The sequence below is a fragment of the Lithohypha guttulata genome (assembly GCF_036872675.1).
Source record: "Lithohypha guttulata strain CCFEE 5908 chromosome Unknown scaffold_4, whole genome shotgun sequence".
In the NCBI taxonomy this organism is placed as follows: Eukaryota; Fungi; Ascomycota; class Eurotiomycetes; order Chaetothyriales; family Trichomeriaceae; genus Lithohypha; species Lithohypha guttulata.
The window spans coordinates 2911238-2928098 of NW_027042753.1; the positions used below are offsets into that span (position 1 = coordinate 2911238).

Here is a 16861-nt window from a genome sequence, read left to right on the forward strand (position 1 = left end):
TGAGATGGAGCTTCATCCTATCTACCACGAGTTCCCCCCCTAAACCTACTCGAAGCTTCATACTCTGCTACTCGCTGACATACCCTGTTCTTCTGTATCGCGATCCTTCAGAACAAAACTTGCCACCCCAGATCGCATTATCACATCTCACATACGCATTCAAGCACCAACCGCAGCCTTTAGCCTTTCCACCTCCCTCTCGAAGAATGCATCAGCACTCGTCATTCCATCCACATCAATACCCATCTCTCGCACCTCCTCAATCTCCACCGGCGGCATATACTTATTCTGAAAAATCTGACTGTCCACAACCATATCACCCTGATCAGCCTTTCGTCCGCGCCTCCTCCTCCCCGATCCAAACCACCTCAACCCGTTCCTTAACACCATGCCGTCCAAGCACAGCATTCATCTTCTCCACCGACTGCCCCAGCGTTAAATTCTCCTTCGCAACCGGCACAAAGTTGCCCTTCCACCGCGTCTCCCATTCCTCCTTATCACAAATTAACTGCCTCGCAACCAAAGACCCTAAATCCTCAGGATCAAGATACGAAATCTGCAGGTCTTCTCTCAACGCAGCAGTGATGATCCCCTTCGTCTCCAAGTCGGGATACATAAACTTGGAAACTGGCGGGAGGAAATTCGTCAAAAAGGCGGTGGCGCGGACCATGCACCATCCTTCCTCGAAGTTCGTCGTCGAGGAGCTGGTCACAGCCGTCTCGCACGCCTGTTTGGATTTCGTGTAGATACTCATCCATTTCTGGGGGTTCTTGTCAATGTACTCCGACCAGACAATATCATCCGCTGGTCGATGAAGTACAGCTCCAGGCGAGAAGACGATGCGTTTCAGGGAGGCGATAGATGCGCATGCTTCGACGAGATTGTGGGCATGGCGGGCTTCGGCGGTGAGGTCTGTGAATACGGGTGTAACGTTGAGGAAGGCGGCTGTGCAACTTGTAGCTGCGGCCTTCAGGGATGAGATGTCGTCGAAGTCGCCGGTGAAGAGTTTGACGTTGGAGTCTGTGTTAAGGGATTGCGGAGGGGAGGATGTTGAGCGAATGAGGGCGTGGATTGTGATTGGGTTATTAGAGCGTGATTTGTTGAGGGTTGTCAGGGCGCGGATGATGGCGCTGCCTTGCGTGCCGGAGGCGCCGACGACGAAGACGGAGGTGGGCATTTTACTGAGCAAGGACGACTCGAGTGAAGTTCCTGAAGGCTGAAAAGTGCTGATTCTGGCGTTAATGAAGATTGCACAACAGACGAAGCGATACTCGGTCTTATATCAATTTCCCTCCTTCTGCGTTCAAACTCCTTTGCCGTACGAGACCTTATCAAGCAACCGACCATAACGCGACCCAGGCTATGATTGCGTGGTACTAACGAGTACTATGTTGCTGCACAAGGGGTGAGGAAGGTGGATCCTTCTCGGCCGAGTCCAGTGCCAATGTGGTCAACGCGATTCCAAAACAGCAGGCACCCTCGATTTTGAGAAACGAGATAATTTCCTAGAAAGACTGTGGTGTGAACTTGGTGCCTGATCTCGATCACACTACCCGAATTAGTACCATGTCATGCTTCGCATGCGTGATTTTAGATCGAAAGCAGCACATTGAAATGTAAGAAGAAGGCGTGTATTATGAACATCTTTGACTTGCGTCAAATAAGCATGTAGCTAAATTAGAACTCTGGTATCATATGAGAAAACAAACGCCGCCAATCCTGCAATCCTGATAAAAATTGCTGAGCTCAAAAGAATGCCACTTTTATAACGCCACTCATCGTAGTGAATAAAGAGTTAACAGGGCCATCATTCATGATTCAAAGAGTTACGCGGCTGAGAATTAGTGGCTAACACCCACAAGCCGGTCACCGCAACCAAAACAGCCAAGCAACCACAACCCAGACTCCTCTGATAGTTCCCAGGGCGAAGCGTATTACTGTAACAACGAACCATATCAACCACAAAGCACTCACGACCCCAATCTCCATCAACTTATAACCAAGCCAGCGACTGAAGCGTATGGTGCCTCTTCTCTTGAGTCGCATCGCCTCGCTGACTTCGTCGTTGACACTTTTAACGGCGAGCGTCGAGGTCGTGGTCAGTTTCTGTGCTAGCTGACCAGCAGTATCGCTCAATTTTTGCAAGCGAGGAAATAGCGCACTGTCAGCTTTGTCCTCCAATATCTGTATTTCTTTGTGTAAATTGTTGCTGGTATGGCTCGTAAAGTGGGTGAGCCGATCGTTGAAGATATTACCCTGCTTACCAAGGTGTGACACGAGATGCTGACCTGCAACGAAGTGTTCATCGCGTCTGCGAATAGGGAAGTGTTTGCGGATTTCTTCGCTCGTCGCACCTGTGCTTCGAAAAGCAGAGTATAGGAACTGCGATTGTGGATTTGGGACCGCATCGCACAAGTCAGCAATGTTAGTGGCTTTGATAGCCAGGGTGACCAACAACGAGCGCACACGGTGAACGTCACGGTCAGTAACGGGTTTGCCAGTCCGGCCACCATACTCCCCACTATCAGTGCGTCTGAGTTCTGCACCGGAGCGAGAAGGAAAACGTGACTGGGAGCTGGGGCGAGAATAGCTTGGACTTTTTGAGCGAGCTGGTTCACCGCCAATAGCGTTGTTGAAAATTTCCGATGCACTTCTCGTACGGTTAAGATTGAGAGCAGTACCAAAGCCATAGCTCCCACGTCGGCGACCATCTGGCGTCGCCGCCTGGATGTCCAACTTGGGAGGCGCAAGGCGGCCAAAACGAGGTGATTTATCCGCGCGCCTGGCAGCAGCGCCTGTCGATACAGGATCGATCTCGTCATTCACGTCTGCTGGCTCGTATATTCGTGGTGTTCCACCTGGGCTGCGAGGTCGTTTCTTACGATCCTGCTCATCGCGATCACGTTGAAAGGGCGATGTGAAATTTGGCAGTCCTTGTATGTGATATTGCGGCAGGTCCCTGGTTTCGGGACTTGCAGCAGGAGAACCAGGTGTGGCAGCTTGCCCACCAGTGGGAGAGCGCTGAGCATGATGTCTATCAAGATGAGTTGCAGCTTTGGGTTCCTGATCGACCTGATCGGTCAGTTCGTCCGATTCAGACTCGTAGCCAGAGGTCGATCCCTCTTCAGTCATGTCACTACGACGTGGTGGCTCTCTCTTCCAGATGAAGTCTCCTACCCTAGACACCTCATTGCCAACAAGCTCAGCTATGCGACCACCTTTAAATATGCCACGAACACGATGCGGTCGTTGCGCGGCTGCTTGAGTCGTTCTGATATTAGCTTTGCTGAACGTACTGCTATGCGGTTCAGTAGTCGATAGTGACGACTCGTCGATCGAAGCCCTCGTCCGGTAGCGAGTGAACGGACTTGTACCTCTGCCTACGTTTCCGCTCATTGGGCTGGTACCCCTGGACACATCAAAAATGTGAGGGCGCGAGTGTGATCTGTCTTTCGACCTCTGCGAGCTTATATCTGCTGCGAAATCGGTATGATCAACCTTGTCTTTCACTCCAGGTATCTTGTCCTTCACAACGCTAAAGAATGAGTTTTTGTGCTTTGTGCCTGGTGAAGGTGATCGGCTGACCGGAGGAGACAGATTGATGGCAATGCTTGGTATAGCAGGCGTAGGTGGTGCAGTGGATTCATAATCGAAAGAGCTTCGGCCACGCTCGTTGTCCGAATCGAGTCTGATGTTGCTGAGGAAAGCGCGACGTTTGCCCAGTCTGTGTTTCTCATCTTCAATATGGTCAGATCGAATCAAAGGACCATCTCGATGATGCTTCTTCGAGGGATTGGCGTGATTTATTGAGTCGTGACGAGAACCACGCTTCGAGGAATTGAGGCTCGATGTGGCCTCATGCGCGATTAGCTTAGGCTGTACTGCATGTGCGAACGGATCGCCGTCTGGGATGTCAAATTTCTCATGACGCTTCGTCAAACGTTTCCTGCCCCTGGACTGCCTGCGCTCTCCGTCGCTACTCGACGATTCACTACTAGTATCGAATATGTCGCCGACTTTTTGTTTAGCATTTTGCGACTTCTTGTTAAGAGCGTGGCCAAACTTGGACCTTGCTCGTCCCCAGCCATGATCCTTGTGAGCGGACTCGAAAACCGGCAAATCTGGGGGAGCAGGAATCGAGTCTTTTCTGTCAATAGTGGGAGAGAGTTCAGGCGAGGACGATTTGAGCTCTTCCGGCACGTCGACGGGAGTGCGATTGCGCCAACCCGAGAAGCGAAATTTTGTTCCAGGTGGAAAGATGGGCTCATTGTTGCAATTGTAGATCTTCTGCTTGTTCAAGCCCTGCTCTGTCCACCACTGATCAGCCAGCATGTCGCCAGGGTGGGTGACCCAGTCTGATTTTGGCCTGCGAGGCTTGCCATTGGTGGCAGCTTTGGCCTTCCACTCTTCCTCGTCTTGGTCATCTTTATCATGTAGAGTCAATGGTGGCAAGCGAACGCACTCGCGAGGATCGTGTCTGGTCTCAACATGGCTACTAATTACAGCATCGACCCATGCGCGGACCTTGAGAACGTCATGCCAACCTTCTCCTTCGGAATTTCTAGGTTGCCTTTCGCGAAACCTCAACTTCCTGTTCCGACAGTACTGTAGAGGGTTGTAACTCCTGCTATCGTAGCCAGGTTTCTGAGGATCGAAATTGACATCTGGCGAGCGTAGAGGAGGCAGATGGGAGAGCAATCGTCGATGCTCATAAGCGAGTTCGAAGTATGTTTTGGCCTTGCTGACTCGGTTTTGAGTAGCTCTTGAAATCTGCATGTTATCTGATAAGTTGTCCAGATCTTGCTCAGGCGAGGAGTCTTGTTGCCCGAGGGAAGCACTCGCTACCTCACTTGTATGAAGGCTTGGATTTCGTTGAGCAGTCGAGAAAGATCTTAGAGGGCTGGAGACAGCAGTAGAAATTACACGTCGTGGTTCGATAGGGGTCGATACGAGTCGTCTTGCGGATTGTTGTCGTCTGCGACCTTCATTAAGGCGCAAAGCCATTTCCACTATTTGTGTAGGATCTGTGTCAAAGCCATAGGAAGGATTGCGCTGTCCAGAGGGAGCGCTCGGATAGCTTTCTATCAAACCACTCTGCTGAAAATCATACGAATCGAGACCTGCAGCATTGGGATCGAAAGACAAACGGTCTTGGTGTAGGGTGTCCGGTTGCACATCAGAGGTATGAGAAGATATTCGCTGCGACGATCTAGAGTCGTGGCCATCGAGTTGAACTCTCTGCCGCGGTATAGGAAACCCATGTGCTCCGGTCTTTTCCTTTCCTTTGGTATCCTTTGGGGGATGAATAGATCGGGATAAGCGCGATGAGGATGGGGAAGTATCAAGCAGAAAGCCGCCAGATGCTCTCTTAGTCCGTCTGATCGTGTTGTTCTGCTGTGGCAGACGATCGGCCTCGTCATCCTTGGTCATCTGGTCCTTCCACAAGATGTTGCTGCCGCCATTGGTGCCATGCCCATCGTTCTCGCTTCGCGTATGACTCCGTTCCACAGCACTTCTACTAGAGCTAGCCTCGCTTGAGGCAACATGGCTGTGATAGCTATGCTGACGTTTCGAAGGTTCGCGGACAGAGGTGAAGGTAGGAAGGCTGGTGGTCTGATCATGGTGGCCATTCGTGGTTGACATGGGCCTCGACGCTCGAGCGCCAGGACATCAAACTATTCGTTTATGATTGATGGTGATGTGTTGTTTCGGACATTGTCGAGACTCGTAGGCAGTATCTAGACTCTTGCTACAGTGGTAGATTCGTCAAGAATCTGCTGAGCACAGTGAGCACAGTGTTGTTCGAGAACGCGTGATGGTCAATGAGGCTCGAAGCATGCAATTCGAGGGAACTCGTGAACCACGGCGCTAGGCTCCTAATGCGCTAACTCCGACATGCACTTGGGCTGCTTGGCGAGCACATCAATCTACGCGACACTAGCTCTATTCAGGCTTCATATTGGATCAGATCAGTGAGAATTGTACTGACTACTAGCTGCGTGCTTCTCCTTCTGACCTCGAGTGGCTCACTGAGCCCGCTCAAGAATGTCATACAAAACCACTTTGAGATGCTCACTCGTAGGTATCCTGTTATGACCCCCGTGCCTTACCTTATCCCACCGTACTCGTTTTGCGCCATCATCACTCGTCCATGTTCTACTAAATTCAGGGTGAGTAAGGTCGTCATGGGTCTTTGTGAATGTGCCAGTGCTGTTCACAGCTTCCTCCACTGCTAGCCAATTTGTGTACCCTTCTCTGTATGGTATCTCCCAATCATCCTTAGCATGCATCATTGTCACATCTAGCTTGAGGTCCTTAAGCAGGACCATTTCCTGGAGTCGGCTAGCCAGGTCCCATTTGTCCACGATACGTTTGCGGAACCACGTCTGCATAAATGGATAGGGCGTCAGTGGAGATAGGATCGGTGGTGTGAAGCCTTTGATCGAATATGAGTCGAGCAGTTTCGGGAGTGATGAAAAACTGGCTAGCAGAACCAGAGCTCGGAGAGGAGCTTGTTGAAGCTCTATGGTCCATCTGTACAGGGTCGCTGTAGACACAAAAGTTCCGAGGGACTGGCCGACCAGGATAATCTGAGAAGGATCAAGAGCTGGGGCTGACGGAGAGCTTTCGGAATGTCGGTTCAACTGAGCAAGAGTTGGAGGCTTTCCACAGAGTGCAGAAACTACTGCGATCCCATCGTCAATCACGCCTCTTTCGCTAGGCGTGCCGGTGCTTGTGCCGAAACCTCGATAGTCGAAAGCAACAACATGTACTGGGTGCTCGGGTGTCGACGTGCTCAAGAGCTGCTGATAAGTCGCTGGCCGATACGAAGAGCCGAGATGTGCAGCATTCCCATGAAAGCTGACAATGGCTTTGCTGTTGGGGTTCTCCAGGAGCAGGCGGAATCCTACCGTGTCGGCAGCCTTCTCAAATGGCTTCACTCCAAAATCGCTCTGCTGAGTAAGCGCGTCCTTGTGTTCGCGATATAGATGGGTTGGCAAAATGTGCCATGCGTAGAGGGTCACATTGTCCGTAGATCTGATTGTGAATGGTTGTACCTGGTGATGGATGAATCCGAATTGCTCAACATTTGACACGTTCTGCCATAAAGCTGGATTGACATTATGAGCATAAGTTGCGTTCTTTTGTACTATCGGTATTGTCAGAGCTATTAATGCTGCCACATACACGCCGCCTGATAGTGCAAGGCCTAAGAAGCAATGCCTCAACCAGTTGGAAGACATTGTCGACGACGAAAGTCGTGATTAGCTGATCAACCTAGGATAGTCATCTCATCGTGATGACTGTATGGCCTCAGTACTACATTGTCTTCTTGTGTGCTCTGCAGACATGGAAAGCCTACGAATGTGGTACTGGTAGTCGGTCAGGGAATAAAATCATGGAGGTCGATAGGACTGATCAATCATGCTAAGTCTCCACCAGAATCCTCGCAGTGCCTTGCAGATTTCCTTCTTCAATCTAGAATGCGCATCGTTCACAACCACGAGCCGCATAATTTCCGTTGTGATGCTGCGCAAGGTCAATTGTGGTGCAGGTATTGCAACTGAAAATGGCAGAATCGACCGCAACACCAGCAAGGCGAGTCCTCCCTGCTCGACAACGTGGAGATTCAGCAGCAAAGCGTCGAGCGAGTTCACCATTGAGGCCTACAACTCCAGCTAGCATTACACCCGCGACTCCTCTACACACGGAAACGAAAGCAAAGAAAAGGTCTGAGAAGAAGACCAAGGTTGTACATGTAGCGACGCCGACTAGGAGTACGTCGACTCCAACATCGACCGCCGACGAGATCCTTCCTACTCGACTCACAGCTACACGGCCACTGCCCACTTCGATCGAAAGACAAAGTCTAGATGTGCCAGACAAGCAGTACCAGACCATTGCGGACAGCGCTATCCTTGCTGCCTCGCTCCATCGCTCGCGTATGCAGTGGCTCTGCGATGGTGTCTTCAAAAAGTACTGGACCAAACCAATCAGGCGCAAAAAGGCCCCTGTCGAAGAGCCAGTTGGTAACCCTGACGTGAAGTCGATGCAGAAGCTTGGGAATGCTACACTCATTGTCGAACCACACACCTTCGAGGCCACCTTCTATGTGGTACGAGAAACATCGAGCTTGGCGCCTCCAGTCTATAGACCTGCCAACACACCCACGGCAAAATCAATTCAAATTCCTACTGCATCAGTGACACAGCCCTCTGTACATGCTCCTGTGGTCAGTAATCTGCCGAGCGCTCCAAGCAACAATCCCAAACTATCGACGCCTGCTCCGATTGCAGATCCTTCGCCAGCATTAGCTTCGAGTCGACCTACAACACCTCCTGGTGGCGCGAAAGCAACAGATCCTGTGATACAGATGCTAGCCAATCGTGCAGCTACAGACAATCACCTTAAAGAGCTGATGAAGGTTGTGGCTCAATCAAAGGCAAATCCCGATCAGTTACGCGAATTCCAGGCACACATCGACGAATTCAACGCAATTGTCAAGCGCCAACAGGCAGAAAAGCAGCCGTCAGTAAAGTCGTCCCCATCGACACCGACACCTACGCCAACGCCGACTGCGACTGCGACTGTTGCGGCACATCCTACAGTTTACCGTCAGTCGCCGCTCAATCCAACTCAAGCACTTCCACAATACACCTCGTATCCTACTCAACCACGACCTGAACCACTTGTCAAACATATTGTGATTGAGCTAAATTCCGTTCCTGTTGCTGGTCAATCCGCCAATCCAGATCGCTGGCTCTTCCCAGAGTATGCGGTTCTAGATACTCAGTATGGTGGTACCGAGATGACCTGTTCATTTTTCGTCGAACGTAAAGGTTCTGATATCCTCGCCTCAATGAAGGACCTCACTACTGAAGAAGCGCAACTCATGTCAACCAAATGGAAGCCTGAAACCGAGTATTACGAGCCAGCCACCATCGTGGTGCGTGCATCGAACAGCCGCACTATAGCTACCATAGCCAGTGCCGCCAAACCACTACCTGAAGTGCAGAAGTATATGCAGGAAGTCATGGCAAAGAAAGTGAGAGCTCCGCGGGAATACCTGGTCTATCGGCTGCCCAGAGATAAGGTTGATCTTTCGATTGATTTTGTGGATAGTGCAGTTGAGCTCAGTGCTGAAGATGATGAGCTCAAGGATTATTACCCTCTCTAGCATGAACAATCCGTAGAGTGATGACATATTCTACCACCTCTTTAATAATTTTGACTTTCGGCAGCTAGCATGAAACTTTGACTGACCGTTTTCCTTCTTCAACAAAAGCACTTCGGGAACATGTTTGGTAATAGTCTAGATAACCTGCTCGCCAATCTTTCAACCACTTCCTTGCCGGTGTGTCACCCAGCAGCGCAGTTTTACGGGGCCGGAAATATACTCACGATCCTCCTTGCAATGGCCGTGGCTCGGAAGGCGCAAACATGGCGATAGCCGTCAAGCATGTTCACCTTCGTCATTTCGAAGCATATTAGAGTTTCGCTCCCAAATGTTGGTCACCGAAATGGTGGATTCTGAGCACGCTCCCAGCACATGTTGGCTTCCAAAGCTCCTTCCAAAGCAAAACATACCCTGGTCACTACTCTAACCAAGAACCATGAAGAGAGTTGAGTCCATGTCCAATCTCAGAATGGAGATCTCTTATCCGTTGGCCCTATTGGCTGATATCTAGCCATACGCCGATCTCGTCGCCACCGATGTTGCTTGCGCTTGCTCGAGTAGAATCCACCTTCATTTTTGCTGGGCAATCATTCAAGTCATGAGAATACTTCGCATATGGCTTCTGTAGCCTCACTATCAGGAGTACGCACATTCGACGGTGGGCAGAGGCCTTCACAAATAAAATTCTGGAGACCCGGTCAGATGGCTCTCTTCGCAAAGATCACAACTTTTCCACCCTTGGGTGGTGTCACAATTGTTCCGCCATCAAGGAAGCATTTCGAGTTCACTGTTGTCGTTGAGTCTTCGACGTCCTTACCGGATCAACCTTGGGAGGTGGCGATATGGTATGACCACGCCACGTGCTATGGCACAAGCAACGACGAATGGAGAGCCCTTGCACTTAACAAGACCGATGTCACACCCACAATGCTGTGCGACAACAGAGATAGTGGGCTCCATCGCTACACATTCGAGGGCAGTCTCCCAACGCCTTTTCCAGCAGAAGCCAGAACATACAAAGGTCGTAAAGTAAGGTTTACTGTTCGCTATCGCATAAACTCCAATGAGCACTGGACATGGGTCCACGATGTCTTCGGCACTAGCGACGGAGAGGTCATTTTGCAACCACCGGTCGATCCAAATTACCTCGGCGGCTCTCCAGTCGAGTTACACGAAGGATGGCACACGCGAAAGTTAGCTAGTGAGGCCCCAGGTGCCAAGCTGTACAGTTGTGAATCCGTAAATACCATACCCTTTGAGAGCGACCATGCACGCGAGGAACGCAAGATTCTGGGAAAGCTTGTCACGGCACATAGATGGTTCGCATTAGTCAGGATATGGTCACCATGGCTTGCACCTAGACATGGAAACGAGTTCTTTCGGCTTACAGAACCAGCTATTCTGTTGTCGTTTCTCCGCAGTGACGGCCTGCATGTTGTGCTGCTGGCCATAAATGGCATCGACGAAGTGTTAACGACTTTCAAGTCAGACGACGAAGGTAACATAGTGGTGGCAGCCAGGAACGATACCGGCAAGGATCGCAAATTCAAAGTTCTTGCAGCATCGGCCTACGATTTTCATACAGCTAACGCCGCGGTCATGTACGAGATGCGGAAGCAAGTGAGGACATCGGCAGCATATCAAGAATCGGCACATTCGCTGCCAACTCACGTACGCCACGAGTCCCTGGAATCGGAGGCTGACACAATTCTCATATCCAATATACATGACAATCGTGACCCTTCTAGCAACGACAACCCTACACCACAGTGGTTGGCATCCTGGTACGACTCGCTCGCGTACTGCACGTGGAATTCATTGGGACAAGATTTGAATCAGGAGAAGATCATAAAAGCCCTTCAGCATTTTCAAGATAATGACATCCATATCGCAAACATGATTATCGACGACAACTGGCAGTCGATTACGGGCACCCAAGGCGTCGACAATCAATTTCAACGAGCAATGACTGATTTCGAAGCAACTCCTCATGCATTCCCGAATGGTCTTAAACATGGCATTGACGAGATACGGCAACGCTTCCCGCATATACGCGACATAGCGGTCTGGCATGCTCTCTTTGGATACTGGGGTGAGTGCTCTCTTAAACATGCATCGGTCTCCACAAAGATTCGTCTACGACTTTGAATGATACAGTTTTCTGAGCTAACGTTTTGTAGGATGTATATCACCCGACCATGGCGAAATCAAAGACAAATACAAGTTGCGCAAAATTATGCTTGCAGAAGGTACACCAGCGGCAGGTGAAAGATATACAATTGACCCAGAAGATGTGCATAGATTTTATTCCGACTTCTACTCGTTTCTGTCACAATCGGGCATCTCAGCTGTAAAGACGGACGTGCAGTTCTATCTAGATCTCCTGGTAAACACGAAAGACCGTCGCGAACTCACTACAGCGTATCAGTCAGCATGGACGCAAGCACATCTTCGACATCTATCTGGCAAAGCAATCTCGTGTATGTCCCAGGTCCCACAAATTCTGTTTCATTCCTTTCTGCCAACCAACACACCTCGAATCCTGTTACGGAACAGCGACGACTTTTTTCCGAACGTACCGACATCGCATCCATGGCACGTCTTTGCGAACGCACATACTGCACTGTTTGTCCAGCACCTCAATGTTCTGCCGGATTGGGACATGTTTCAAACAAGCCACGCATACTCCGGATTCCACGCTGCAGCACGATGTGTAAGTGGTGGACCAATCTATATCACAGACTATCCTGGTGAGAGCGACGTAGACCTCATCAAACAAATGACAGCCAAGAACCCACGAGGTGATACAGTCGTGCTGAGACCAAGTACGGTAGGTAAGACGTTGGGAATCTACGACAGCTATGAATCCGGAGTAGTCCTCAAGGTTGGCTGCTACAATGGACGGGCCGAGGTGGGAACGGGTATGATTGGCGTCTTCAACGTGGCTGAGAGGGAAGTCAATTTCCTGTTTCCGATTACGAGGATACCTGGAGTTGATCTAAACGATACTGCCAACCCAGAAAAGAAGACCTGGGTTGTCAGAAGTCATGTATCAAGGAAGATTACACGGCCAATTACGCCAGTGCTGCCGATAAGAGGTGGCATACTGGTGCAAGGTAATTTACCTATACGTGGGTATGACATTTGGAGTGCAGTTCCAGTACACGGACCATTTGTGCTTGATGGTGATAGAAGATTTGACGTCGCTGTTATTGGTCTGCTAGGCAAGATGACGGGAGCATGCGCACTAGAGGGCAGTCGCTTCAGTATCACTGGACCAGCAGATGCTGATGAAGATACATGGAGTGAGAAACACCGAACTGTGCAGCGCAGGCTAAAAGCTGATGTGACACTAAAAGCGCTAGGAACGCTGGGTGTTTGGTTCCAATGCACAGGATCTGAAGACGCAATCACGGTTGATGACAACTTGTTGGTACTGATGAAAGGAGTGGTCGTACCCAGAAAAAGAGTCAGCATAAATACGGATGGCCTTGATGGTGTTTCTCTTCAAGACGACACCGAAAGGCCCAATGCCAAGGTGGGTCTGATAGAGATCGATGTGCAAGGCGCCTGGGACGACACGGGTCTAGAGGCAGGGTGGAACAACGAGGTGGGTGTAGATATCTATATCTCGTAGAATGCACAAAAGCATAAGCTTTCACCAGGAGCCCCCCCCTCGGAGTATTGTATCAAGTTGAGATAGTATCATAGAATTACTGCTGCAAGGTCGTTGATGATCTTCTAAATATCGTAGCCTGGCACACGAGGAAAGTACGCACTTCCCACGTTTTTGGTTCGAACACGTCAATTGCCTCGGCATTTGTTGTTTCACCTCCGGCCGTTCAGATCCTCTTCGTGCGTCAGAGCCTGCTGGTTGAACAACCCTGTCGTAGAGAAACAACCATGGAATGGCGAAGTACCTCGCTGTGCCAGCATTCTCTACGAACCATGCTATCACCAGAAGCAAACGGACCTTAACCCATCCTCCGACTTGCAGTCCACGCACCGTCGCAGCCAGAAGCATAGCGTTCAAGACAATCCCAGCTGCTCGCCTCATCCCTCATGTCTCTGCTCGCCGCCGTGCCCGTCGCTGCTGCATCAGTTGCGACGGGAGCATATCTGAATGCAAAGCTACGACTCTCATCAGACTACCACTTCTTGAGCAGCTTCGCAATTGCGAAAAGAGATTTCAACCAACGACTGCAGAAAGGCAGGGCCAATCTATTCTACAAACTCGAAGAACATGTCGCCGATCCCAAGATCGCCAACGAGGTCTTCCTCATCTACGAAGGGAAGAGCTGGACGTTCAAGCAGTACTACGACATTGTGCTGCGCTACGCAGGCTGGCTACATAAAACACATAACGTCGTTGCTGGCGAGATCGTGGCACTGGATTTTATGAATGGTCCTGCTTTCCTCTTTCTGGTACTGGCAGTGTGGTCGCTAGGCGCATCCCCAGCTTTCATCAACCATAACTTGACTTCCAGGCCACTGATTCACAGCGTCAAAGTCTCGTCCGCACGTATTCTCATCCTCGATCCAGAAGTCGCTGCTCGAGCCCTCACACCTGAAGTCAAGGAAGCATTTTCAACGTCGAATTTCAGAAACAATGCGTTCCCACTTGAGATCGCTGTCCTCGAACAAGGTCTCGAGAAGTCGCTCAACTACTTTCCTCCCTACAGAGCGCCTGATGCAGCACGAGACATCAGTAAGCCTTCTGCCATATCCGTGCTGATGTACACCTCTGGAACGACCGGAATGCCAAAAGCTGCGATCGTACCATGGGCAAGACTTGCAATAGCTGGAGATTTGACTGCTAGACTCATGGAGTTGCGGTCTGTCAAGCAGAAAAAGCCGGATCGGTTCTATACCAGCATGCCGTTGTACCATACGACTGCGTTCACCCTAGGATTCAATGCCTGCTTTCAGCGTGCCATTACCATAGTCGTCAGCCGAAAGTTCTCAGTCTCCAAATTCTGGCCTGAAGTCAGAAGCACTAATACCACTGTCATACAATACGTGGGCGAAACACTGCGATACCTTCTGGCCGCCCCGCCATCGCCAGAAGATAAGAATCACAAAGTGCGCATGGCGTTTGGAAATGGATTACGACCTGATGTCTGGAAGCCCTTCAAAGCTCGATTCGGTATTCAAACCATAGCTGAAGTATACGGCGCTACAGAAGGCGTAGGAGCTACCTGGAACTTCAACAGGAACGAATTCACGGATGGTGCAATAGGATCTGTTGGTGCGATCGGACAATTTCTTGCAACTCGAGGCCAAGCTATTGTGAGGGTCGACTGGGATACCGAGCAGCCGTGGCGTGATCCCAGCACCGGTTTGTGTCAACGAGTCCCTCGAGGCGACGTTGGTGAATTGTTACTTGTGTTAGATGCTTCCACGCTACAAGACAGCTTTCCGGGGTACTTCGGCAACAAAACTGCCACGAGTAGCAAGGTTCTACGAAACGTGCTGAAGGAAGGTGATGCTTACTTCCGTACTGGTGATACTGTCCGCTTTGATAAAGAAGGTCGATTATGGTTCAACGATCGTATAGGAGATACTTTCAGATGGAAGAGTGAGAACGTATCTACTGCTGAGGTTGGTGAGGTACTCGGGTACCATCGCTCTGTGCATGAAGCAAATATCTATGGTGTCAAAGTTCCTGGATACGAAGGTCGTGCAGGATGTGCGGCTGTCGTGCTGCGTCAGGACGCTCTCCAAAGTCTCAACACTCCGAAACCCGAAGTTCTAGAAGGTCTAGCCACTTATGCCTCGAACTCGCTGCCCAAATATGCAGTACCACTCTTTATTCGGGTTGCACACAAGCTGGTCCTGACAGGCAACAACAAACAGCAGAAGACCGAACTCAGAAACCAGGGCATCGATCTGCGAGCTATCAGAGGTTCTGGCAGCTCTGACAAGATGTACTGGCTGAAGCCAGGAAGTGATCGCTACACAGAGTTCACCACTCAAGACCTGGAATCGCTCGAAGCGGGCAAAGTCAGATTGTGAGCTCTGCGAGATCTCATTTCATTGAGCCGTGACATTCGGTCTGGCTAAGCCCTACAGAGGCTGGAGTTCAAGGTAAACATGCAGGTACAGAAGTCTGGAATACAATGGATGAGCCTGTACTGGTAAGACAGGTTTGCTGTGGACAACAATGGACTATCTTGTGCATTGTTGTCAGCACTCCCTCGTATATCTTCGTCCATCTTTGAATCGACAAGGCCAGAGTTATGCCTACCTAGGTACGAAACAAACTAACTGCATATACATCAGGTGACTGTATTGACGCCCGAGTCAGCACGATGATTGAAGTGATACCCGGTTTTGTGATGCTCTGGGCCGTGGTCGTTGTCAGAACCCATATGAGCAGCCAATAGCAGTGTCATTATATGTGCTTGAGCAAAAGATCATGAGACCTATTCTTCTCGAAAATCCAGCGACTGTAATTCGTCGATTTCCTGCCAGTGTCCGCCAGGCAATCGTGTTCCTGGCGTTTTCCGAAAGGGTCCCCGAGTAAGCAGCCAATCAGAAATCAGACAATAGTCAGAACTCTATGTTCTTGCCTTTGCCGGTTCCTGTCCTTTCGCTATAAGATGACGCAGGTTGCTGCTACTGAGAACAATCGTAAATTAGTAAATCATAAAGCCAGATCAACTTCCAAGTCTTCTCTACAACTTGCACGACTTCAACAGACCTATACTTAAACATATCCACATAAAACCACACATCCTATCCATCAAAATGGTCACCAAACCAGCAACCTGCTGTGGTCGATCCGGCTCGTGTGTCTGCGCGGAGAAGTCCACCTGCTCATGCGGCAAGCAATCAGCTGTAAGTATCACGCCGCTACCTTACTTCACCTGAACTCTTATCTAACCTCGTCTTTCTTACAGCTGAACTGCAATTGCGAAAAAGCAGCAACTGAGAACAAGACCGACGGAGCACGATGCTCTTGCCTGCGACGACCTGCTGGTGAATGTACTTGCGATCGAGCTGCGACTGAGAACAGTGCACCATCAGGAAACAAGTGTGCTTGCGGGAAGAGAGGTGCTGATGCGTGCACGTGTGAGAAGAACCCTGAGGCGGGACTGAGGGAGGGGGAGATTGATTTTACGGGCAAGGCTTGATTGAGGTCGACTAGGTCAACACGCTGGAATGATGGGGACAAGGGAGTTTTGGTGTTTCTACATGGGAATGTGGCTAGACAATTGAAGTCGCCGACGAGATTTTCCTTTTGATTGAGCGAGCTATACAGAGCCGCTACGAGATCAACGAATGGGATCTGCATCTGCAGTGAGCGCCACATGCAGGCACGGAATGCAAGAACATACCAGGACAATTGCAACCGAGTCTGTTGTCTCCAGGATGTAGCTAATCCTACGTGAATATTCATCCTCAAACTAATACTCTTGTTGCTCTTTTGTATTTTGCTGTTTAATCCTCGTGGCTCTCGGATGAGAGAAGAATAGGGCGGATTTGTCCCGGGAAGAAATGGGTATCACATCGAGCAGAGAGCAGGAGCAATTGTCGCTACAAAGCAATTGCTATCGCATCAAAGCTGTTGAACAGCCGTAGGTGCATTCACACTGCAGCAGCTGGCTGTTGACTACATAGTTAAACTCTGTTCTACACATGCAAGAAAAGGGATATGACAAGGCACTATCTCTGTGTTAC

At 50.1% G+C, this 16861-nt stretch overlaps 6 protein-coding genes across 6 annotated transcripts; 3 read left to right on the forward strand and 3 right to left on the reverse strand.

Moving 5' to 3' along the window:
* Nucleotides 1-325: 325 nt before the first annotated feature.
* LTR64_006221 (uncharacterized protein) lies at nucleotides 326-1177 on the reverse strand (the record flags this gene model as incomplete). Its single annotated transcript, XM_064900554.1, has 1 exon — nucleotides 326-1177. One exon carries the CDS (start codon nucleotides 1175-1177, stop codon nucleotides 326-328), a length of 852 nt encoding a protein of 283 aa, XP_064753866.1.
* A 689-nt stretch (nucleotides 1178-1866) lies between these two features.
* Nucleotides 1867-5643, reverse strand: LTR64_006222 (uncharacterized protein; the record flags this gene model as incomplete). The annotated part of the gene is made up of 1 exon (XM_064900555.1): nucleotides 1867-5643. One exon carries the CDS (start codon nucleotides 5641-5643, stop codon nucleotides 1867-1869), a length of 3777 nt encoding a protein of 1258 aa, XP_064753867.1.
* Nucleotides 5644-6026: 383 nt separating this feature from the next.
* On the reverse strand, nucleotides 6027-7244 carry LTR64_006223 (uncharacterized protein; the record flags this gene model as incomplete). Its single annotated transcript, XM_064900556.1, has 1 exon — nucleotides 6027-7244. One exon carries the CDS (start codon nucleotides 7242-7244, stop codon nucleotides 6027-6029), a length of 1218 nt encoding a protein of 405 aa, XP_064753868.1.
* A 326-nt stretch (nucleotides 7245-7570) lies between these two features.
* Nucleotides 7571-9178, forward strand: LTR64_006224 (uncharacterized protein; the record flags this gene model as incomplete). Its single annotated transcript, XM_064900557.1, has 1 exon — nucleotides 7571-9178. One exon carries the CDS (start codon nucleotides 7571-7573, stop codon nucleotides 9176-9178), a length of 1608 nt encoding a protein of 535 aa, XP_064753869.1.
* Nucleotides 9179-9880: 702 nt separating this feature from the next.
* On the forward strand, nucleotides 9881-12815 carry LTR64_006225 (uncharacterized protein; the record flags this gene model as incomplete). Its single annotated transcript, XM_064900558.1, has 2 exons — nucleotides 9881-11270; nucleotides 11359-12815. 2 exons carry the CDS (start codon nucleotides 9881-9883, stop codon nucleotides 12813-12815), a joined length of 2847 nt encoding a protein of 948 aa, XP_064753870.1.
* Nucleotides 12816-13240: 425 nt separating this feature from the next.
* On the forward strand, nucleotides 13241-15193 carry FAT1 (long-chain fatty acid transporter fat1; the record flags this gene model as incomplete). Its single annotated transcript, XM_064900559.1, has 1 exon — nucleotides 13241-15193. One exon carries the CDS (start codon nucleotides 13241-13243, stop codon nucleotides 15191-15193), a length of 1953 nt encoding a protein of 650 aa, XP_064753871.1.
* Between the last annotated feature and the right edge of the window lie 1668 nt (nucleotides 15194-16861).